The 24,989-nt window shown below is 52.6% G+C and overlaps 1 protein-coding gene across 2 annotated transcripts in view; it reads left to right on the top strand.

The window, feature by feature from the left end:
- The first annotated feature begins 10,817 nt into the window (after positions 1-10,817).
- Positions 10,818-24,989, top strand: part of GALNT16 (polypeptide N-acetylgalactosaminyltransferase 16) — an 83,045-nt gene continuing 68,873 nt past the window's right edge. The window contains exons 1-2 of one of the 2 annotated variants that reach the window (XM_059692257.1): positions 10,818-10,900; positions 11,105-11,394. In XM_059692257.1, coding sequence (XP_059548240.1) covers positions 11,218-11,394 — 177 coding nt within the window. In that variant the 5' untranslated portion in view covers positions 10,818-10,900; positions 11,105-11,217. Of the gene's footprint in view, positions 11,395-24,989 lie in introns of both variants that reach the window. The other variant, XM_059692248.1, reaches the window with a different exon arrangement.

The raw sequence follows: 24,989 nt of genomic DNA, 5'->3' as shown, positions 1-24,989 counted from the left end.
GCATCTGCTTCCTGACAAGCTTGAAGATGGGAGGAGCTCCCTGAGTCTGTCCCAGTGGAAGTGGCTAACACGCAGCCTCTGGGACGGTGATCAATATGCTGTGAGCTTAGTGGCTGGCAGCTGTGTGGGGGTGGAGGGGCCGGTGATTCCCAGATGGGGCAGGGATCTTGGTGCTCTCAGCCCTGTGGTCCGTGCAGGGCCCTAATGCTGGAGTGGTTCCCTAAGCCTTTGGCTCCAGCCCTTTCTGGGCAGAGAAACTGAACAAGGCAACGGGCCTGGTATGTTTTAAATAGATGCTGCTTGCTGTAGCCAATAAGCCCACCAGCGTGGGGCTGAGTGACCCTTCCTGAGAGATGGCTGTTGCGCCATTCCTCTGGCTTCCAGCCCCTCAGAGTCCCCCTGCTCTTCGTTGACCTCATCCACCGACATTGGTTGTCCTCTCACCGCTCTCTGGATGGTGTCTCCTCAGGCCTTTCTGGTCCTAGTACTTAGGACACTTCATTGGTCTGCACTCTCTGCTTCATCTTTCCCTGCAGCTGCTTTCCTCCTGCGCTGTATTGTTACATCTTGTGGAGTCTGTCTGTCTGCGCTACCGTGTGCACGTCTGTCTGCTGCTCCGAGCAGGACTCTGCCAAGGCTCTCAGTTGTCCTCTTGCCCCCACCCTCCCATGGCTGTTGGGGGACCACCCACCCATATCTGAAAAGAAGGTGGGTGCAAGGCACGCGAGTGGAGGGTAGAGGAACTGCCTTGACCATCCCAGTGGTGGGCAGGAGACAGCTCCTGTCTGGGAAATGGGCCTTAGAGGGGGCAGCTGTTTCCTGGCAGAGAGCAGTACACTAGATCAGCCAGAAGAGGAGGAGTCAGAAGTCAGAGGAAAGGTGGAGGGAAGGGGGGGACTCAGATGTGAGGGGCCTGCACCCACCCAAGGTGATCATCAGAAACAGAGGTGGGAAAGGAAGGCCCAGTGGAAGCTTGGTGCCCTGCGGGAAGGCTGTGGAGGAGCGGGCAGTAGGGATGAAACTAGGGGAGGGGGCCCTGCAATGCTGCACCCAGCTCTGCCAGGTGGAGGCAAGTGGCATGGGGTGGGGCCAGGAGGAAAGGGAGCCTTCATGACCCTTTCTCCCCACTCACCTCTGGCCCTTTTGCTGTTTTTCTGTATGTTTTTTTTTTCATGTTCCTGTCCTCATGTTATATTAGCAAAAAACAAAACAAAAGGCAGCCTGTCTTTGAGAGGGAATGGCGAGATCTGGAGAATCAGGCTGCATGCACGTCTCCCTTTGCTGAACTCCTGGGCTCCTTTGCCCATCTGGCTGCTGGAGCCAGGGGAGCCAGCCCCTCACTGGCACACCTTGAATGGAGTCCCTATACCAGCTTGACAGCCCAGAGGAGTGTCAGTGGCAAGGGCAGCCAGCAACTGTGTGCAGCCACAGGTCCCCTCCGGTGCCTGGGGCAGCGGGGGAGCAGGCTGCTGGCCACTGGCTGGAGTTGGTCTTAGGCAGGGCCTGGGCTGAGGGGCAGCTTCCAGCTTGTGATGCCAGCCCCACCGTGGGCTCCTCTCCCCCAGGAACTGAGCTTCAGAAAGGCCTATGGAAGAAGAAACAGGAAAACTCTTCCCTTGCTTAAAATAAATTAATGGGAGGGGTAATAAATGCATGTGGTAAAAAATTCAAAAGGTACAGAATGTACAGTGAAAAGTCTCCCACTCCTGTTCTCAAGTTTTCCTTCTCGGAGGATCCCTGGACGTGCCAATTTCTTGTACACTGTTCTAATTTCTCCTTTTTAGGTATTCTGTAATCCAGATGTTTTCAGACGGATCCAATGGAATATTTTAAAATTTTGGGGTGTATATGTAGGGTATGTAATATATGCAGGGGGGCCAAATGATAAAGAAAATTGTGCTCAGTTTATTGCCAATAATTCTTGCTGCGGCAGGGAATGGTTTAAAATATTAAAATAAATAAATAGAATCCTAAAATGCTAGCACTAGAAAGCACTTTCCAAGCCCTTTTGTACCAAAGATTTCATTTTAAACACAAGAAAGAGGTCCAGGCGACTTCCTAGTGTCACCGTCTAGCGAGTGGCATGCCTGGGACTCACACCCAGGAGTCCCACCTTCTGATCACCCCCCCTTGCCCAAGAACACACTAAATGCTCCATATTTAGATACTGGCCTTTATAGAAACATGTGATTCAGAAATGGAAGGAAAGATAAACGACTGGACATGGATTTAGACATTTTTATCACTGGACATAAATATAGGGAAAGAAATCAGTAATTCCTGGAAAAACCTGAAGTCAAATTCCAGGGAAAACCTGAAGTCAAATTTCAGTTGGAAAACAGCACCCCTACACACACACACACACACACACACACGCACACACACGCACGCACAGAGGCATTGACAGAAAAGATGAAAGTCCGTACAGTCCATTTTCTGTCTAGAGGCGGCACATGCCCCCGCCGCCTGCCCCCATGCTAAAGAACTTGCATCCTTCGGATCTACTGTGCAGGCAGAGGCAGGCAAGTTTTTGTTGGGCTGGAGGGAGAAGTGCCATCCTAGACTAGAATAAGACAACCTGTGCATGGACACCGCGGGATGCGAAGGGAGGGGGAGGATGTGCGTGGCCATACCACCGCAGAGATCGCCACTACTGGCTCCATGAGCACTGACAGCCCCAACCTTTTATACCACCTACCAGGAGGAAACACCCCAAGATTTACACACTGACAAACGGCAGGATGGTTTTTTAAAATATTCTCTCTGCTTTGACATCAGCTCCAGACACTGTGAATGGTTTCAGTGTCCAAGCCAGATTGATGGGCCTTTTGATGGCCTCAGAGGGTGGCTCAGGGAGAGCGGGCATGTATGACTGTAAACACTGGCTGTGAAAACCCTCAATTGCGTTGCAATGGTAAGTTTCCAGGCAGTGTGGATCTAATGTTCCACGCCTCCTGCATTAACAGCTTCTTCTTCCTGTTCAATTATTTCGGCTGGTAAGGGAGTAGAAATTACACTTCAAAATGTATCGATGGATATTTTCAGCCTTGCTGAGAGCTTCAAAATATATACCAATCCTGGGAACAGCCTCTTCATTTCTGCTTCCCAGTTTCTCAAGAAAAATGGAAGTATCATTTATACTAATACTGTTAGACTGAAGGAAACACAGGGCCAGGTCCATGGGTCTTTCCGTTCATATTCTCTCTGATCTTATCATCTAACCTCTCTTTGTACAAGATGATGAGGTCCTTGATAAAGAAATGAATATTCTTAAGAGCTTGGTTCAGGGCCTTGAATCAGGGCATCTGATGGAGGCAGGACCAAAAAAAAAAAAAAACAACAAACAAAAACTCAGTTCTCTGCATCTTCTCATAAGAGATCCAGACGTCCTGATCTCTGATGAACATGGCCTTTCCCCCGTGCCTAGGTGCTGGGTACACGGGCAGCCACCAGCAATGTCCTTCCCCAATTGTATTCTGGTTCCCTTAGCTCTACCTGACTGGCCTCTCCCACTCCTCTTTCTGAGCACCAGACCTGGACCTACAGCTGCCTTCCTGAATGGACCACAGAGGACTCAAGTTCAGTTGACCATGCCTCCGGAATCTGCACCTCCTCCTGTGTTCCCCATGTCAGTTCATGATTACCCTACACCAAAGCACTTGACTCCTACACAGGACATTTACATGTTCTTCTCAAATCCTTCTTCTCGCCTTCACCTCCCACTGATCATCAAATTCTTTGCGTCTACCTTCTTTCTCTTCAGCTCCAGCGTTCTCGCACTAATCCGGCCCCACAGAATTGCAATATCACTGTGATCCCCTACCACTAGTCTTCAGCCTCCTCATGAAAACTTATAACTGATTATGTCATTTCCTGTTTCAAAATCTTGGATGGTTCTCCATGGCTTACCAGAATAAGTCCAAACTTCTTACAGAGGCATAGCAGATGCCAGTTAACTGGTCCACACCTGCCTCTCTAACCTCATTACCATCACCACCCCGACACCATACACACCAAACCATTCACCATTCCTGACTCCTGTACACTTCCACATCTTAGTTCCTTTGTTTGCCTCTTCCTCTTCCCAGAATTCCCTTCCACATCTTGCCCCCCTTTTTATCCTTTACGACTCAGCTCTCAGATGACTTCGTCCCTGTGAAGAAGCCCCCTTTGGGCTTCCATGAAACTTATTATATGATCTTGACTACTTATCTATATTTCCCCATTATCAGTTACTGGGCTCCTCAGAAGCTGGGATCAGATTTTGTTCACTTTGTAAAATATATTTTTTATTGTTGTTTTTTTTTTTTAATATATTTTATTGATTTTCCACAGAGAGGAAGGGAGAGGGACAGAGAGCCAGAAACATCGAGGAGAGAGAAACATCGATCAGCTGCCTCCTGCACACTCCCCACTGGGGGCGTGCCTGCAACCAAGGTACATGCCCTTGACCGGAATCGAACCTGGGACCCTTGAGTCTGCAGGCCGACGCTCTATCCACTGAGCCAAACCAGCCAGGGCTATTTTTTATTGTTGATAGTATTGCAGATATCTCCCATTCCCTCTCCCTTTCCCCCCTAATCCCAGCCGCTACCCCCCCCCCAGGTCTTCCCTACCCTGTGCCATGGGCCATGCATATAAGCATATAAGTTCTTTGGTTTATCTCTTCTGGTCCCCCCAACCCCACATCGAGGTATGTCAGTCTTCGTTCATTTTTATAGCCCTGGAACCTAGAAGTGCCTGACATAGTAGGTGTACAAGAAGGAGTGGAAAGGAAAGGACTTGCAAATACCACCCCGATGGGCAAACAGGCATTGGCTGTACAGTCGACGTAGCATTTCCATGGGACAGAATGGGGAGAAGCAGCAGCCTACTGCCTTAGGTATTTATTCGTTCATTTGCTTGTTGCACAAATATTTAGCGAGTGCTGCCGTGATGCCTAAAGAGGAACTGGTGATACATAAAGGAAGCTGCCGGGTCCTGCTCAGAGGAACTCCCATTCCAGGGAGTTCAGGCATGTGACAGGCCCTGGCCTCACAGTGTGGGCCACAGGGACCTGAGGACCTCTGCCATCCGCTCTGCAGAGGTTGTGGGGGAGGGGAAGGGACCAAGAAGAAGGCGGTGGGAATGGGGGGGGGGGGGCGCGGGGGGCGGGCAGGAAGGACTTGGAGCTTGGACAGTGCTCTGCCTCCAGACCAATTCTGCTGACCAGATGGCTTCAGTATTTATGCATTTCCCCTTTGTAGGAATTCCTTGCTGTTAAGAAAAAAACACTTGACACATTTCTAATTAGCCCTCAGACTCTGCAATCCTATTATTCCTAAATGCAACAGCTGGGTTATTTCATGATCGGTAATAACGTTCATGGTTTCTGCAGTTATCCACCAAATCGGTCATTCCTTCCCTGACTTCTGATGGGACTAGAGAGGACTTTCTCACCCCCTCATCCTGGGGTAGCAGGGTTTGGCCTCAGGCCAATGGTTGGGGGAGGGAGCCTTCTGCTTCCGAGGAAGCACTGCTAGGGGACCTGGGTTACTCACTACACTGGGGCCCGGGTCCCCACACACTGAGCCTAGATGCATCCTCCTTTTCTCTGGGCTCCATCCCTGCACTGGACTCGCAAGTGCTTGACTTAAGAGAGAAGTTCATGACCTGGCCGGTGTTGCTCAGTGGTTGAACATCATGGCTCAGTTTCCAGTCTGGGCACATGCCCGGGTTGTGGGCTCCATCCCCAGTAGGGGGTATGCAGGAGGCAGCTGAATCAATGATTCTCTCTCATCATTGATGTTTCTATCTCTCTCCCTCTCCCTTCCTTTCTGAAATCAATCTATCTATATCTATTATAATAAAAAGGTAATATGCTAATTAGACTGGACGTTTTCCGGATGTCATTCTGGATGTCCTTCCTGATGAAGCCAGGGCCAGAAGGAAGCCAGCCCGGGCCCCGAGTGCCTGCGGGAGGCCTGAGGGAAGCCAGTCCGGGTCCTCAGTGCTTGCCAGTGGCCAGAGGAGGGAAGCAGCCCGGATCCTGGGTGCCTGCTGGCGGCCGGAGGAGGGAAGCCCAGGCCCCGGGTGCCAGAGCGAAGGCCTACTCTTGCATAAATTTTCATGCATCAGGCCTCTAGTATATATATAAGGCTAATATGCAAGCTGTCCCCTCGGGAGTTCGACCTGGAGACCGGGAGTTCAATCATTCGCCAAGACGTGCTGACCACCAGGGGGCAGCCAGAAGGTCCCGATTGCCAGCTAGGCCTAGAGACCCTACCTGTGCACAAATTTTGTGCACTGGGCCTCTAGTAAAAATATATTTTTAAAAAAGAGAGGTGCATGTTTCACAGAGCTACCCTACCCTTTTCCCGACCTCTGCCTCTCCTCTTTACTTCTATCAACAAATACTTAATGCGCATGTACTATGTACCACTACATGCCAAGCAGTGTTCTAAGTGTAGAGAAGACAGCAGTAACCAAAACATATCAGAACCCCTGCCCTGCAAGGAGCTGACAGTACAGTAGCAGAAACTGATATGAAAAGCCATGGTTATCAGACAAATAGAATGATGACTAATAAGTAGACTCTTTGAGCTCCTTACACAGAGCCAGGTCTCCTCCCCCATCTATCACAGTTTATGTAAACTTAACTTATAAATAACTGTTCCTTAGACACACTGGCGCATTAAATGCGGACACCTGTCCGTGGGGAGCAGAGGCACCACTTGGTGGCTGCCTGACCTCTGCAGGCATCAGTCTCTCTCTGGGATAAGGAAATGCTCACACCTGCCTCACAGGCTCTTAGGGAGTATTCAGAGACCATGTATCAGCACAGTGCCTGTTGCATGGTAACATACATCCTGTCCACCCTCCCTGCCTCCTTTCCTGCTTAGAGCAGGCATGGGGGTCTAAGCTGTTCCCCTCATCCAGCTCCTGGGCCTCCACTGCAGCTGCAGATGGGACAAGAGGCTTCTGAGCTGGACAAGGGTCTCAAGGCAATGGGTATGCCATCAAGAACAGACACCAGCAGAGGGTGGGGCCCTGCACACCAACCCCCCCACCCCCAACCCTCCAGCCCTCCCTCCAGTCTATGCAGCAGAGACTGGAAGAGGCAGCCACCCAACTGCAGGGCAGGCGATTGTCCTTGATGGACCTTGGGTGTGGCTGAGAGGCCTGCCTGGGGCCTGTACTCTTTCTCAGCACAGGCCAGCAATCCTGTGTGTGTGCCCTGGCAGCCCTTCAGGAGTCCCCCTCACCCAGCAGCCAGCAGCAGCACCTGTGAGAGGGCGCCTCCAGGGGACTGGGCCGGTTACCAGGCACTGGGTTTTGCATGCTTTATTTCATCCTACTTTTCCCAGCAATGCTGCAAGTTAAGAGCTGTCATGCCCCACTTTACAGTTGAGGAAACTGAGGCTAAGAGGAGTTAAGAATTTGCTCAAGTCACTCTCCTAATATGTGACAGAGCCAGCATTTCAGTTCAGGTTCTCAAACTCCAGAGCTAGGGCCTTACACTGAGGTATACGCTTTCTCCTTTCTGCTATCCACCCACCACCCAAATCCCGCATTAAATACACGGGCAGAGTTCCCTGGGGCCTCTGGGAGTGCCAGGGACACATGGCACTTTGTCCAGCTTACCTGAGTGCTGGCATAAGCAGTGTTAGAAGGAGACCATGCCCAAGAGTAAAGCCACAATGGAGAATATGCCTAAGGAACTGGAAGCCCAAAATAGTGTAATCGGAGGGATCTTAGAGGTCATCTCTTAGACCAGTGGTTCTCAACCTTCCTAATGCCGCGACCCTTTAATACAGTTCCTCATGTTGTGGTGACCCAACCATAAAATTATTTTCGTTGCTACTTCGTAACTGTAATGTTGCTACTGTTATGAATCGTAATGTACATATCTGATATGGAGGATGTATTCTCATTGTTACAAATTGAACATAATTAAAGCATAGTGATTAATCACAAAAACAATATGTAATGATATATGTGTTTTCCGATGGTCTTAGGCGACCCCTGTGAAAGGGTTGTTCGACCCCCAAAGGGGTCGCGACCCACAGGTTGAGTACCGCTGTCTTAGAGCCATTCTCCTTTTACAGAGAGGGAAGTGGAGGCCCAGAAGGAGAAGTGGGGTCCCTGCAAACAGCACTTCTGACCTCCCTGCAGCCTGCCCAGTGGCCTCAGAAGCCCTGCACTAGTGCCCAGACACTGGCAGGGAAAGTGGACAGAGACCCAGCCCCACCACTTACCTGCTCTAGGACTTGGCAGTCGAGAGCCTCACGGAGCCTCCGAATCCTGCCTGCGGGTGTGGGTGTGTGACAGATACTGTGTGTGAGATGCCGCACAGCAGCTGGCACCTGCTATGTGCTCAGTGAAATGCCGCTATTATTATCACGCTTGTTGTTTTTCGAGGTCCAACGAATGTTAGGCAACACTGTCTCTTAGGTGTCGCTTTGATTCTATGGTTCTGCTGGAATCCATTCCTAGGACGGGAGAGGAAGCAGTGCTCGCCATCATCTCTGAACACGGAAATCCATATCAGGGACGCTGAGGCTCAGCTCTGTGCCTGTTTGGGATTAGACTCTGGAAGAAAGACCATGGGCTGCAGCCGAGGTAGCAGCTGCTCGTGCCCATCTCTTCCAGTGGCTTGAGGCCCATCACTCAACCTCTGTGTCAAATTTCCGTGGTCACATGAGCATGGTAATTACCTGCCCCCTTGCCCCCGCCCCAGGAGAGTTGATTGTGTCCATCTGAGGAAGGGTTGGCTGTGAAGTCTAACACTGTCCAGAGAGGCCACGGCTCCTGTGGGGTTTTCTGGTGAGGGTTGCAGGGAGAATGGGGAAGGCTTCTCTTTGGGACAGAGCTGCCAGGGAGTGACAATTTGGTGCAGATGTGTAACACCCTCACCACGGAGCCCTGGGGAGTAAGGGGTGAGACTTGTAGAAATTCCAAATTTTGCCAAATTCCAGCTCCTCCTTCCTTCCCTCTCCTCATAGAGCCCCCCTTCTGGGGCCATCAGACACCCCACCAGCTGACTTCAGCTTGGTATGGTCCAGCTTCACCCCCATGCCTAGGGCTGAGTTTGGAGCCTTTCACTGGGGGTTAATCCGATGAGTTGGGATCCCACATCTTCTCACCTAGTTCTCTCAAGACCAAAAGCGACTGGACATGCCTAGACCAGGCTGGGATGAGGGGAGCAGCCAGTGACAACCTGGCTGACGGAAAGCCTGTGTGAAGTGGGGACGGCAGGAGGGCAGTTCCCTACACTTTCTTGTCTGGAGATGCCTATGGGGCCTGATTCCTAAGGAGCAAGGACTCCCTGGCTGCCCACCGAGGGCATGACCTCTGGGTCTGCCCCATGATTCCTGCATCTATTATTTGCGTCGTTCAGTCCTGAGTGCTGGAGAGATGGGGAAATGAGTGGTGATGATGGGGGTGGCCGGAGTAAGGCATGAGCTGTGACCCCCACCGTTTGCCTGGTTCCCGGGGAGTTTCATTTGGCACAGGGGTGGGGAACCTTTTTTCTGCCAAGTGCCATTTGGATAGTTATAACATCCTTCTCAGGACACACAAACTTATCACCCTAAAAATGGGCCTGCTATATTTGGGCAAACATTTAATTAACTCATCTCAAATGCCTTGGCAGGGCCAGGCCAAATGATTTCTTGGGCCTTATAGGGCCACAGGCTGGACGTTCCCCACCCCTGATTTAGAAGGACCCTTTGTGGGCGTTCAGATCAACCACTGCCCAGCAGCACCAGCAGGAAGCAAACTCCCTGGTATTTAAGGACCTCCTGAGTCCAGACTTGCCCAACCTGGCCAGTCTCAACTTCCCAGCATCCTGGACCCCAGCGATGCCAGGCAGCTCTTTGCCTGGAGCCCATCAAATACTTCCCTCCTCAGAACCTTTTCTCTGGCTACTCATGCAGCCCATACCCTGCCCTGCCCTCCTCCTTCCCTGCCTCTTAAAAATTTATTCAAAGATTTATTCACCTTCTGTGAGAAGCCTTCCCTAACCTGGCAATACATTGCATCTTCCTCCGTGATCGCCACTTGGTTTGTTTAGTTAATATGTATTCATTTAGTGTCTGCTCTGTGTCTTCCAGCTGTGCTGGCCTCCTAGAACCAAGTTAGCCCCCCTGTCTTCTGCCGAAGTGAAAGGAGTTCACGCGGGATTCTCTGTGGCGCCAGGGCTGAGGCAGAATCTCAGGGATTTTTGTGTCTGTTTCTCACCACCGCGTTTTGTACTTTGCCCAAAGTGTCAGATGGAGAAATGGCTTCTACACTGGGTTCTGCCCACTAACTAGTTAGTCGCCTGGCCCTGGGCGCATCTTCAAGCTTCTCTGGCCTCCCTTCTTCCTGATGGAATGGTGAAAATGGCCTCAGGGTTGTCCAGGGGACACTGAGGCAGGATGGAGGGAAGCACCATGAAAGCTGGAAGGTGTGGGTGGGGTGGACCCCCATTCTCCTCTCACTGGCTGTGCAGCAGCGTCGCGTCTCCTTCCCTCTCTTCGAATGTCAAGCGCACCAGCCACCCTTCTCTCCTGAGGCGGGTCCCTGGGACGCCGAAGAGGATTCCGGTGCAAACTTCGAGACTTTCCTCCCGCCCAGCCGCCCCTTCCCAAGGACTCGCCGAACACACCTTAAACCCCGCGCTAGAGCGCAATTCAAGCGCAGCTCGGATCCGCAGCTCCGCAGCGCGGGCCCGGGTCGGGGTCGCGCATCTCCAGCCGGTGACTCCGGGCCGCTCGGCCCGGGGGTGGATGGAGGTAGGCGGGACCGACCAAGGCCGCGCGGGGGCAGCCGCCGGGCGCTCTGTCGCCTAGCGTTGGGAGCCCAGACAGACTCTGGCTCGTCGCCATTCCGCCACGGGCGTCCGCCTCGCCGGGCCTTCCTTCGCCGCTTCGCACCGGTAGCGCTGCTCTAGCGGAGCGCAGCGGCCGGGACAGCTGGAGGGGGCTGGAGCGCCGGGCGGGCGCTGCGCGCGAATGAATGGGCGCCGGGGGGAGCGCGCGCGCGGGGCTGAAGGGCATTAGGACCGTGAGGATCGCTCCGCGCGCCTGTCTCTCCCTATCACCCCCCCAACCCCCACCTCTCTCCTTTTTCTGCTCTGCAGGACTGAGCAGCCGGGCGCGAGCGAAAACAAACAGCTGGGGCTGCGAGCGCCCCCGCCCCGACCCCTAGAGCTCGCCGACCCGGGCCCCCACTCGGGGCGCCCTCCCGCCCACCATGAGGAAGATCCGCGCCAATGCCATCGCCATCCTGACCGTAGCCTGGATCCTGGGCACTTTCTACTACTTATGGCAGGACAACCGAGCCCACGCCGCATCCTCTGGCGGCCGGGGCGCGCAGAAGGCCGGCGGAAGGCCGGAGCAGCTCCGCGAAGACCGCACCATCCCGCTCATTGTGAGTCCTCTCTGTGCGCCCGGGCAGCCGGCTGGTGAGCCGCGGCGCGCGTCCTAGCCCCGCGCGGCTGCCGAGGGCGTGGGGCTGGGCCGGGGGCGGTGTGCTCGCCGCGCCCTGCTGGCTTTGTATACGTTGGAGCATTCCTGCATGTTGTTATGGCAACCTCCACCGGGCCAGCGAGGCCGGGGCGCAAGGATGGAGGGAGGGTGACAGCGGGTGGGGGTTGGGAGAAAGTGCTGCAAGTTTGGTGGGCCCGGCGTGCGCGCGCGACTGGGAACGTGGCGGCTCTCTCGACACTGAGCTGCCGGGCTGGGGCCGGGGGTGGCCGGTGCCGGCCGGTGCCTCGCCCGCCCGGGAAGGTGGCTGGACCTTGCGCTCAGCGAGCCGGCAGTGGGAACTGCGCTCGGCTAAGCGCGTAGGTGGCCATGCGCACCGCACACCCTCTCCAACCTCCTGGGGGCCGAGGACGTGGGGGTGGGGGCGTTAGGTGAGGCCGGGTCGCCCTGGGCTGCGCCCGGCTTTGCGTCCCCTTCTTAGCTCGGTTCAGCTTGAACCCGCTTCTTCGGCGCGGAGTCCTCTCCACTAACACCCCCGGGTTCTCTGGGTCGGGGCAAGGTCTCATCCTGTACGCGCCCCTCACCCCATCACGACAGGTGAGCGGGCAGTGTCTGTGCCCGGGCTCGGAGATTTCCTTTCACGAGGTCAGCCTGGAGAGGTCAAGGCGAGCGGGGAAACAAAGGCGGCAGAGACCAGGGCCTCGGCGGAGTTGCGAGGGCCCTGGGCTCCCTGGGGACCTGGGCTGGGGCGTGCGGAGTCGCCGCCGTCCTGCAGGGGGCGTGCCTGCCGGGGCGCGGGGTGACGATCTGTGGCTGGGGCACCTGTTGAGGCGGGATCCGCGGCGCGTTCTGCGGGCTTTGCTCTTCCAGCCTTCCAACGGGGGCGGGTGGTGGGCGAGAGCCTTGGACGACCCTGGGGACCAGCTGCTGGGCGGATGCGGCCTGGCCAGACGAGGACCTGGAGAAGGAAGAGCAAAGTATGGGGCCGAGGGTGGGGAGTGGAGCTGGGCAGCCATTCTGACGTGCAGAGAGGTGAGCCTGGGGAGGGAGGTGCAGGGTCAGGAGGGCCAAGGCTTGTGTGGAGAATTCGAGATGTTTGTGCAGGGGCAGCTGAGCCCCGAGAATATGGTGTGTGTGGGGGTTGGGGGGGGGGCGGGAGGGGGGGGCGGTGTGGAAGTGCTCTCATGTTCCCATCCTGTTCCAGATTCTGCCTCGTTACCCACTGGGAAGAAGTAAAGATCCCTGCAAAGGAACCGTATTTCCTGGCTTTGCCTGAGGAGACTTTGGGTTATCCCCAGCCCCCTCCCCCAATTCCCAGCCCCCTGCCTGGTTGAACTCTGGGAGTGAGCCTGAGTAGGTGGAATGTCCCTTTCTGGGCCGAGGGTCCCTGCCTCTAGGACACTGGTTCCAAAGCACGTGTGGATGTTTGGACAGGAAGGCTGATGAGGAAAAGCCTCCTGTGTCAAGACCCCAGAGTGTGGGGATCTGGGTGGACGGACAGACTGGAGTGGGACTGGCCAAACCAGCGGCGGCCCCAGGTCCTGAGGGAGCCCCAGCCAAGTGCTGCCCCCCTCTCTATCCTGAGTCTCAGGGTAGGTGGGCCCAGAGCGGCAGGAGACAGGCAGGCTGGCCAGATGTTCTGGCCTCTGTGTGAGGCGATGGGAGGAGGGTCTGAGCTGGAAGAGGAGGAGGAGGGGAGAGAGGAGGGGACACGGAAGGGAAGGGAGCACAGGGAAGCTGCTGCTCAGAGCCCCAGGCTGGGTCTCATCACATTTACCTCGGCCTCAGAATCCTGACCTTGCTCTTGAACCTCTCCCCGGCTCCTCCCAGGGCCTTTGGAGATCAGCCCAGAAGGCTGCTCAGACTGAGGCCCCGGGATAGTGAGGAGGGGGGTGGGGGTGGGGGGTAGGGGATGGTACTGCTGGAGGCATGCAGCACTCATTTTGAGGGCGGGCAATTTAAGGTCTTGGGCAGGGGCAGTTCTAGTGAACACCCTCTCTCTCCCCCTGTCCTGGTTCCCCTGGGGTGTTACTTGCTGCAGAGTAGAAAGGGGCTGTGAACTGGAAGCCAAGTTAAAGTGTGAGGAGCTAGGGAGTCGAGGTGCAGGAGGAGAGGGAGAGTGGAAGTTCCTGGGGAGTGAGTGGCAGAGCCTTCTCGGGCCACATAGGGGCACAGCCAGCTCCCTCCTGTTCTTAAGCTTTAGCCCTGGGTGTCTGCTCCATGGTCGTTGGTCCCCAGGCACACCCTGTGTCACAGACTTGCCTCGTATCCCTGTCTTCTGAGGTATTTCACTTCAGTGCTATTCCAGTCGTCTGCCGCGTCTCCTCATTGAATGTAAGCAATCACGCAGGGACTGTGCGGGAAGCTTCTTGCATCCCCACACGGATGCACACAGCAAGACTGAAGTGCTGGTTTGATGAGTGAAGTAAGCTTACTGCCCATCTCTGGGAGCAGTCAGTGGTCCTAGCTTCACACCCGTCTCATATTTCATTCGTTCCCAGCTCCAGCCCGACTTAACCAAGGAGAAAGGGGAATGCATATTCAGCCTTTCCTGGAGTTGAACCCTTTGTTTAACTTCAAAGGGGCAGGTGCAGCTGAGGATTGGCTTTCTCCCTGAACTCTGTGGTTCACCTCTCACTAGTCTTGCCATTCCTAAACCCGGCGGGCTCTCTTTAGTTGGGCCAGGACGCTGCGTGGGGATTTTTAGATTCTTAGGGAATGATGTGGCCAGCCCTGCTGACAGGGGATGAGAAAATTCAGACAGGCATCGTCATCTCCACTCCCCTGGGGAATCAGAGAGCTGAGCTGGGAAAGGGAGGGTCTGCGAAGCAGCCGGGCCAGGAGGCAGCTCTGTGTTCACAATGTCTGGGTTATTCCGCAGCCAGCCAAGTTGCTTCTGGACCTAAGAGGCACTTGTTTGGCATCGTGGGGTGTCGGCATGGTAACCATAAGGCCTGGATTTCTCGGAGAGGCCCTGATTTTTAATATTCTGTCCTGCTGTCAGCCCATGTGTCACAGATTTTGATGGGAAAAATTGGTCATGGATTTGGTAAAACTAAAGGGAGATACTGACTGCATCCCTCATTGGCTTCTTAGGCTGGGGCAGGGCTTGTGATTTCTCCATGCTGCACTTCATGGGCAAGGCATTGGGCTTGGGGATATCCACTTGAGTCCACATGGATACACGCTGCCACAGGGCCTGGACGGCAGCAAAAACAGGCGGTGAAGCAGGCAGGGCCGGCCTTCAGCCTTCAGGCCTCACCGCCAGGAAGAACGTGTGTGGTGGGTTTGGGACGCAGGTTTTCCATATAGGAATTCTCTAGCAGGCTAAGGCGGGATGCTCAGGTGGGACATGGAATTTCACTTTACAGAAGTATTTTTAAAAGACATGTTTTCAAGATCGGTGTGCTCATTTGCAACATTTCCTGTTTGGAACCAGGGAAGCTTTGGGCAAGCATTTTTCTAAGCTGGAGTTTCTTGTCCTCCAGTTGGGATACTGCTGAGGGACCCCGGACAAAGCACTTAGCAACTCTGGGCCTTGGCTATTCTGTGTGAGATGGTTTCTGAGATGTGTTGACCTTTAGGTACGCGCATTCAGTTCTAGAGGTGGATGAGTAGCCTTCAGGGAGCTCTCCCAGAGGGTCCTGTGAGGCTTCTGGCTCGTGGAGGGACACCCCCTGTCAGGAGAAGGTCCCGCGGTGACCCCAGGCCTCGCGGGGATCCCTCCTTACCCGCAGGAAAGAATGGCTTCCCAGCGCTGTCCTCTGAGAGCAGAGGCTTCAATCAGATCTGTCTGGGTTTATATTTTATTTATAACGTGCGAATTTCTGAACGGTGGGAATATGATTTGCTTAAATGACAGAAAGTGATTTTACATTAAATTTATCTAGGTGCTGCACACGGGAAAGGGAGTGGGGCGGGAGAAGCGCAAACACTCCTTTTGCCAAATGTTCAGATCGAAGGGGCCTGGTTTCCCGTCACTGGGGTCCCGTCCTGGGTCATGTTGAGACCTGCTCGTGGGCCTTAGGGACAGCACAGAGTCACCAAGGCTGGTAAGGGCCCTGCAGCCTGAGTCACCTCCCCGGGAGGCCCCGAGGAGCCCAAGGGCACGGGATTGGTTGTAGGGCGCTGCTCATTCCGGTCCCTTATTTTTGTGCCTTAACAGGGATTACCCCTGGCTGCTCCCAGGGCCTTGGGCCTGGCTTTCTTCTCTGGTGGCTGTTGGTTGGCTCTGCGAGTGGAGCTCTGGAAGTGCCATTTAGGTCCATGTGGAAGGGGCACTGAGAGGCCAGGCTGCGCTGAGTTCCCGGGGCACTGTCTGTCTTGCTGTAATGGAGGAAACCGCCCTGGGGTGAGAGGTGAGCCTGGAGACCAGCAGTTCATTACAGTGAGAAGATCGAAGCTTTATCCCCATCTGCTTCTTGAGACCTGAGACACCTTCCCGCTGAACAGCAGGGCAAAGACACAAGAGAGCTAAACAGACAGGCGACCCAAGACTTCTCAAAGCGAGCAGGGAGCAGAGCTTTCAGACGAGAGTCAATGATGGTTACGCTGGGCAGTAATTCAGTTCACCAAACCAGACACCGTGCTTGAAGCGGTTATAGATGGTGTAGAGCAAGCATGCCAAACTCAAAGGCTAACATGGGCCAAATAAACGAGGCACGCGGCCCATGGGTCTTGAGTTTGACATGCTTGGTGTAGAGCCTGCTCTGGAAACAAGCGGCTTAGTCTCTCTCTAAGAGAGACTTGTGGTCTTGGCTCTGCACCCACCAAGCCTCTGTAATCGCTGTTACCTCTGTATTACATTTATGGTGGCTGACTCATTGGTCGCTGTGGTAGGTGCTTTACAAGCTTTGAATGCCCTCAACAACTTGTGAGGAAGGTGCCATTTGTCGATCCAGTTAACATGCGCGAAAGTGAGGCTTGCAGAGATTCATGACCTGGCAACTAGTGCGTGCCTCTGACACCCAGCATTTCTGCCTCTGACGGCCATGCGTGTGTCTCGTTTCCCCTGAGGCATCTTCAGGGCAAGATCCAAGTCTGATGCATCAGCACGTCTTTCCTGGAGCAACGAGAGCAGCCCCTGCTTTGTATTCACTCCATAAACATTTGTTGGGGAAAAAACACAAAACCATGTAGAACGAAATGTTAGCCCTAGTAAAGTAGGATTATGGGTAATTCCCCTTCCATCTTTTGGCTCTTCCCAACATTTTCTATAATAAGCACCTATTAATGTTATAATGATAAAGGCATGAAGATAATTATTTTTGTTGTTGTTAATCCTCTCCCAAGGATACTTTCTCCATTGATTTTTAGAGAGAGTGAAAGGGAGGGGGTGAGCCACACAGAGAGAAACATCGATGTGATAGACACATTGATGGGTTGCCTCCTGCACATGCCCCCTGACCGGGGCCAGGCATCAAGCCTGCAACCGAGGTATGTGCCCTCGACTGGAATCAAACCTGGGACCCTTCTGTCTGAGGGTCAATGCTCTATCCACCGAGCCAAACAGGCTAGGGCTGAAGATTATTATTTTTAAAACTGTTTGAAGACTGAATAAAATCATTCTTGATTCCTCAAATAAAGGATACACTTCTTAACCGTGTTTCTCATTTCTGAATCCCCCATCAATGCTTCGCATTTAGCCAACAGAAAAGGCAGGAGACTTCTTTGAATGATTCTGTAAGGTTCCAAGGAACAGAACTGGGGTCAGTGAGTGAAAGCTGCAGCGAGAGAGATTTCCTTTCACCAGAAGGAGAACTTTCTCCCTGAGCCCGTCCATCATCGAAAGGCCCAAAGGCCGACCAGGGTTTCTCTTCACACTCCCTGTCAGCAGTCAGCGCCTCCTCCCCACAGCAGTGGGAGGAGGAGGAACAGACTCCTTGTCCGCACTGTCCCCTGGGATGTCGGCAGCTCTGGAACAGTCTGAAATAGTGTCCAATTATTGCACCACATGAGACCTGGCGCCCTGGATGCAGGGCTGGCCAAACACGCAGAGGTCAGGGCGGAGGGTCGACTGAAAGAAACCCCTCGCTGCTGCTGTGCTGTCCTTCCCTGCTTCCTCGGAGCTGCCAGGCGGGAAGGAGAGGGGCCAAGACTGGTCAGAGGCAAAGCTGCGAAGTAGGAAGTGCTGGTCCTTAGCATCTTCCCTGCTCCTGGGCACAGAGGCCCACAGAGGTTTTCCTGCCCTCTGAGGCCCTTTGAGTCCTACATTCCCATAGCCCCTTCTTTTCTTTCCCTCACTTAACCTGGGGAGCGTTTACAGGTAGCCTGTCCTACCTTCCAGGGCCTGCCCATTGCGTGTCAGGGCAATGCCGGGTCGCATGTACCTGAGCGGGGTGTTTATGGAGGAAAATAAAAGAAAGCAGTAGAAGGGGACAGGAAGATGGCCGAGAAGGGCCTTTAAGAGGGTGTTTGAGCCCTGCAGGCATTGAGGGAGAGAGTGTGCCAGGTAGCCAAAGCCGAGGGCACATCGCTGCAGGGCGTGTGCTTGGTGCGCTTGGCTGGGACAGCGTAAGCAAGGGTAAAAGTGGCCCAAGTGGAAGGCCTCACAGGCTGAGGTAAAGATGGGCTCAGAAACATGTCCCTGAGTCACCAGGAAGTGATAAATCACGTTCCGAGTACGGGCTGGGTACACCCGGGACCTAAGTCATTCAGCTCAGAAAATTTTCCAGCAGTATGGTCAAACAGTGTCGGTCCTTAAACAGGTAAACCTAAGCTCTTTGAGAAATGTTCCATGGCCGAACACTTCATTTCTTTATAATGTGAGATCAATGCGGTACTTGTGTGTGTGTGAGTGTGTGTTTGTGTGTGTGTGTGAGTGTGAAGTTGGTGGGGGGGCATGGTGGGTGCTGGTGCCTGAAGAGATTTAAAAGTCAAAAGCCTTCTTGTTGAAATTTTGGAGAGGTATGGATGGGGAGGGCTCTGCCCCTAGAGCAGTGGTTCTCAACCTTCTGGCCCTTTAAATACAGTTCCTCATGTTGTGACCCAACCATAACATTATTTTCGTCGCTACTTCATCACTGTAATGTTGCTACTGTTCTGAATCGTAATGTAAATATCTGATATGCAGGATGGTCTTAGGCGACCCCTGTGAAAGGGTCGGTCGACCGCCAAAGGGGTCGCGACCCACAGGTTGAGAACCGCTTCCCTAGAGGGAGGGATCTGTGTGGGATGGAGAGTTCCTCTGTGCGTTGGTACCCGATCCAGCTGCCCTGTGCTTCTCGGCTGGCTCATCGTGTCCTCAGGTGCATTTGGAACTCTGGAAGGGATGTTTCCTGGCCATGTGGTAACCTGGAATTCTTGCCCTTTCCTGCCGCAGGTTCCCTTCTGCACACACAGACCCTTGAAGGCAGAAGTGTCCAGACCTTCCCTCGGGCACAGAGGTGGGCACCTGCACCGGGGTGGGCACCCAGGCCTGGCAGGATCAAGGACCCCACGCAGCTTTCTTCAGGCAGGCAGTGGGCGAAAGGGCTGCTGTCAGGAAGATGGCTCTGCCAGGCCTGTCTGAGGCTGTGTCTGAGACGTTCAGGTGGCTTCCCGGTGCCCTGGTGACTGGTAGGATATGGCTTCATGGGTCCCCGGCTGAGGCGGGCGCTCTGTTTTAGTGGTTCAGGCCATACCAGTACACATTCAACCCCAGACTCCTGTCGGTCACGCCCTTTAGGTGTGCTTTTCAGAGTGCAGCTTTTCATCCCTTATCTTCTCGCAGCAGCTCTGGGTTTTGGCTTCTTTAAATAAATGTCTGACATTTCAAGGTGTTTCATTTCCAGGGAATCTGGCCTTGGAGTGCCACAGCCAGAGGAGACCTTCCAAAGGTGCCAACTCTGTGGTCATTTCTGGGAGGTTAGCTTCTAGTGCAGGGGCGGGCAAACTTTTTGACTCGAGGGCCACAATGGGTTCTTAAACTGGACCGGAGGGCCGGAACAAAAGCATGGATGGAGTGTTTGTGTGAACTAATATAAATTCAAAGTAAACATCATTACATAAAAGGGTACGGTCTTTTTTTTTTTTTTTTTTAGTTTTATTCATTTCAAACGGGCCGGATTCGGCCCGTGGGCCGTAGTTTGCCCACGGCTGTTCTAGTGCCTCAGACGTCTGGGACCAGGTTTTTTCATTGAAAGCCATCTTTTCCCCTTCCTGTGAAATCTCTCACTGGGATGGGGGTTTTGGGGGGGGGGGGGAATGTGAGAGGCTGAAACAGTATCCCAGAGTTTGAGGTAGAGCCCAGCCAGAGGCTCAGGAGAAAGAACATGTGATCCATGAGTGATGTCTGCGGTGGTGTTGGTGCCTTGAAGGAGTGAGGCGTCAGGACTGAACCACAGCCCTGACCTAGTTCACCAGCCCCAGAGACCAGAGGAAGAAAGGGAACCAAGGGACAGAGCAGACACACTGCAGGGACCGGGGAAGGTGATGGAGGACCTTTTGGAGGGAAAGCCAAAGGGATTCGGCTGGTAGAGAGTAGAAGCTGCCCATGCTGATGCTGTAGTACAGCCTTGGTGCCACCTTGGGGGCATGAAATGGTAAGGGCCCTCTTTCCAAACACCAAAGGGAAATGGCTCCTCTTGGATGCACCCCATGGTTGCCAACCCTGGTTTTTGTTTTGTTTTGGTTTGCATAGCAGAGAAGATAGCATCACCTGGACAGCTCTTCCAATAAGGCAGGGCCTTGGGGCGGGGGCTTGGAGCCAGGTGGGGTGGGCGAGCCTGAGAACTGCAGAGATCTGAGAGCCAGTGTTGGTGCAGTGCTGTGGGCAAGCCAAACAGAGAGAGTAAGAAAGGGCCTGGTCAGAGAGTGAAGCCAGCTGTGGGACGACAGGCCTGAGCAGGAGTGCTCAGAGGAGCCAGACCTTCATTTCCCTGAGCATAGGCACAGGGGCTCTGAGGGGAGGTCAGCATCTGGCATGGGTAGGCAGAGCCCCCATGGTCCCGACCTGCGGTGGCCCTGACAGTAGTCACCATCCACATGTGCCCACTGAGCACTTGAACTGTGGTTAGTGCAACAGGAGGAACGGAAATTTTCATTTAATTTAAGTTTAATTGATTTAAATTAAACATAGACACTCATTTCAGTTCTTGGAAAACTTTTAGGAGTGTTTAGAAGAACTTCAATATGTGAAATCTATATTTCCAAATGTAAATTTATGACATCTCAATACAGATCAAGCATTTTTGATGAAAATTTAGTATTTAAATTGAAATGAGCTGTAAGCGTAAAATACACCCTGGATTTCAAAGACTTAGTATAAAAAAAAAAGAATTAAAATACCTCTGATTTTTAAAAAGTACTGAGTATTGTTGAAATGATAATATTTAAACATATTGGGCTAAATAAATAAACTATTATTAAAATTAATATTACCTATTTCTTTTTACTTTTTAAATATGTTTAGTAGAAAAATATTAATTATATATGTGGCTTGTACTGTATTTCCATTGGACAGCTCTTGTCTCACATGTGTTCACAGCCATTCTCTGAAGTGCTCAGAGGTGCCCTAGCCGGTTTGGCTCCGTGTATAGAGCATCGGCCTACGGACTGAAGGGTCCCAGGTTTGATTCCGGTCAAGGGTGCGTGCCTGGGTTATGGGCTTGATCCCCATGGGGGTCGTGCAGGAGGCAACTGGTCAGTGATTCTCTCTCATCATTGATGTTTCTGTCTTTCCCTCTCCTTTCCTCTCTGAAATCAATAAAAATACATGTATATTTTTTTAAAAAAGTGCTCAGAAGTTTCAGTGGAAAGTTATTTATAAAGAACGTGGCTGCATTCCTGGTTTACCTTGACTTCAGGATAGTTCTTGGTCCATCTGCTGCTGAGTTCCTAATTCACTAGCATCTGTGGCAGGGGTGGGTGGGGAAACTTTTTTCTGCCGGGGGCCAGTTGGATATTTGTAACATTATTCACGGCCCATACAAAATTATCGACTTAAAAATAAGCCTGCAATATTTGGTCAAACATTTAGTTAATTCGCCCCTAAAGCCTTGGCAGGGCCGGACCCAATGATTTCTCTGGCCTTATACGGCCCGCGGGCCAGACATTCCCCACCCCTGCTCTACGGGCACGGGGCACCTCTCAGCATGGGCCCTTGTCCGCATCCCATCATTATAACCCAGGTCAATGTTTTCTGTAGTGTCCTCTCTTTTTAAAATCCCTTCTAAGCTCTGGCTGCGATGACAGTGGGTTTTGGGGGAGGGGTAAGGGCAGTGGAGACCGGAAGCCTTTCACTCCCTTGGGAAGGAGAGAGATTAGTTCCAGTCCGTTGCCTTTGGTGTTTCATCTTTGTCCTGTTAGAGCCAGAATGACAGATAGGCCTCAGCTCTCCTGCCAGCTCAGAACCTATGGGAGTGGCAGTGGGAGCGCGGTGGCAGAAGGCTTCTGCATCCAGACTGAGTGGGAAAGAGGCGATTGACTAGCCATGTCTGCAAAGGGCAAGGAAGGGGCCCGGAGAACGTGCGCTTTGTATTTGCGGCTCCTGCATTGATGAAGTTGTCTTCTTTGCGTGATTTTGCTCTACCTGATATGGTTTAAGACGTTGGCCAATTTGAAGAAGTTGGGACGAGACTTGCATTGAATCAGCAGATGGGCAGCGGGGAAAGTAGTCATCTCCATGGATCAGAACCCTAACTAAGGAGATGCGACAAGAGCTTTAAAACACCGTGTAGACATTGTGTAACATTTTACTTACTTGGTGGAGGTGAGTTAGCTGGTTCTGGTCCGGGACCAGCCCACTGGTGGCAGAGGAGGTGGTTAGAGCTGAAATCCAAGGAGAAGGATAGAAACCTGGAGGATCTGGGGAAAGAGAAAAGGTTTGGCTTCTTTTCTTTTCTTTCCCTCATCTTACCTCCCTTGAAATTGGCCTCTGTAAATTTGAGATCATTTCCTGCTTCTTGATGCCACATGTCTGATTATGGCTTTGTTCACGGATGCAGCATGAGATAGTGGTTATGGGCACAGCGGCTGGAGCCAGAGCGTCAGGGTTCGTGTTCCAGCTCTGCCACTTACTAGCAAGTTATTTAAGCATTCTGTGCCTCGGTTTTCTTACCTGTAAAATGGGGGTACTAAGAGTTCCCATTTCAGATGGTTGCTATGAAGATTAAATGAATTAACTCATATAAAATATTTAGAATAGCGTCTAACACGTAGGGCGATACTAGCATTCATACACAAGTTAGTAATAACAACACAACTTGTCATTGGCTCGAAGCCAATCTGACAAAACTTTAACTTGTATATTACTAATTTAATGCTGCATCACAAATCAATAGTGGATTAAATCAACAGTAATCATCTCTTCTTCCTCATTGTGTCTGTGGGTCAGATATTTGGGAGTGGCTTGGCTGGGTGGTCCTGGCTCAGGGTTTCTCAATGAGGTAACAGTCAGCTGTCAGCTGGGGCTGCAGTCATGGAAAGGATCGAAGGTGGCCGTTTCACATGGCTGGCAAGCTGGTGCTGACGGTTGGCAGGAGGCCACAGTTCTTCTCCACAGGGGCCTCTCTGCTTGAGTGTCTTCGTGCCCTGGCGGCTGGCTACCTCCAGCACAAGCACCCCTGGAGGCCAAGGCAGGTTCTGCAAAGCCTTCTTGACCTAATCTGGGAAGTCACATTAGCAAAGGGGTGATGTGGTCTCATTACATTGTGAGAGACCCGTTGTGACTGCGGGTTTGAGAAGAGACAGGAGAAGAGCAAAGGCAGAGCCCTTTTTGGTTGCCTGCTATGTGCCAGTTGTGTGTCATCTACTTTTCCTTGCAACTGTCACAGCTGGCTTGTGACCTGGGTATTGCTACCTTCACTTTACAGACAAGGGGCCTGACTCAGGGAGGGCAGGTCATCTGCCAACAGAGCTAGGGTTCAACCAGGCTTGTCTGGCCTCAGAGTCTGCAGAGAGCCAACTTCTCAGGATCCCACCACCTGTTGGCATGGCTTATGGGGGGAAACAGACTTTGTGAAGGATTTTAATTTCCTCATTTCTTGAATTTGGGATGGAAAACCTTAAAAAGCCAAAGAAGTATGCACAGGTTGGACAAAGCAGTGGGGTGAGGCAGGAGCTGGGGGGGATGATCCAGGGGCTCGAGTGGGGTTTGGAGGGTTTTATGGACTAGAAGGATGTGGTCTGGGCAGAGTCCCTGCAGTTGGTTTAAGTTTCTCAGATTAGCAGAACCTCTGAGGTCAGGGGAAGCCTTGGCGTTACCTGAGCTCCAGACAAAGGACTCAGGCCCACCCACCTGGGCTGGAATACCTTACAGTTATAAAATAAATGAACTAGATCAATATATATCAGCATGAATGGAGCTTAAAAACATGATGTCAGAGGGGGAAAACCCCTGAGTGCAGATAATTTAGTATCATACATTTATGCAAATTGGAATGATACAAAACAATTGTGTCTCTTGTTCCTGGATGGGTGTGTGTGTGTGTGTGTGTGTGTGTGTGTGTATCTTAAAGTATAACAATGGACCAAAGAGGATGCACAGCACACGCAGGGCAGCGAGTGTTGCTGGAGAGAGACGGGGAGGGGACCAACAGGGAGTCTGAATTTATTTGTAACGCTTATTTCAGTTGTGTTCTTAAAGGAGAGGCTTGACGCTAATCTGACAAAATGTTAAACTGAATTCTGGTGGCAGACCAGGTGATCCTTAGTCTTTGTACTTTGGGGAATTAAAAAAAAACCCCTTAAATCTAAAACCATTTTAAAAGGAAAGAAAGAGCTGGTACCTCAAGGCTGCTGGGTGTCAGTTGCATGAAGATGGAGAATGAGGGCAGTGGAGGACCGGAGGCACCTCCAAGCCCGTGGACCCCAGTGCTCTGTGTGTGTACCCTCCCCACTTTCCCGTGCTCTGCGCTTAGCGGTGGAAGTCCATCTTTTCTGTCCCAGCGGGGCTATGTGGTCATGCCACCAGCCTGGCCCTTCCTCCTTGTGACCCGGCACATGCCCACATGACCCAGGAGCCATGGCTTGCTCAAACACATTGGCATCGCTGTCTCTTCTCCCAGGACACAGGCCTGTGGCATTTCTGATATTTCACAGTCCCCTATCACTGCAGGCACAGTCCTCTGCCCGAGTGAGCGTGGGGGTGTGGGGGAGGAGCTGAGCTGTCCCCAGGGCCTGTCAAAACCCCAAGACATCAGTGATGATTATTAGAGAAATGCTAAATTCTGAAATGGCTTCCTGCTGGTGAGTACTTGCATACCAAGACCACTTCAAAGACCAAGTGTTAGGACTATTAATTTTCATAAGCTACCTGATGGGGTTTTCCCCCAAAGACCTCTGAGAGTCATCAGAATTGGCAATGATTATTTTTTTTTTCTTTACATGCAGAAAACTCAAGCTGCATGGTCAGGTTCCATACCCTTAGAGGAGGGGCTTGGAACCTGGGCCACCCTGGTCTTCTAAAGGCAATCCCTGTGCAGCCCCCTGGCACACTGCTGCTTCGGCATGGTGGTGTGTGTTGGAGTCAGCCAGACGTGGGTTTGAATCCCCCACTTTACTGATCTCATATTGTCCCCTCCGTTCACTGTGCTCCAGCCACACTGGCCTCCTGTCTTC

This window comes from Myotis daubentonii, chromosome 1, assembly GCF_963259705.1.
Source record: "Myotis daubentonii chromosome 1, mMyoDau2.1, whole genome shotgun sequence".
Taxonomy (NCBI): Eukaryota; Metazoa; Chordata; class Mammalia; order Chiroptera; family Vespertilionidae; genus Myotis; species Myotis daubentonii.
The sequence above is the reverse complement of the archived record's forward strand: the minus strand, read 5'-3'. Positions and strand labels throughout refer to the sequence as shown.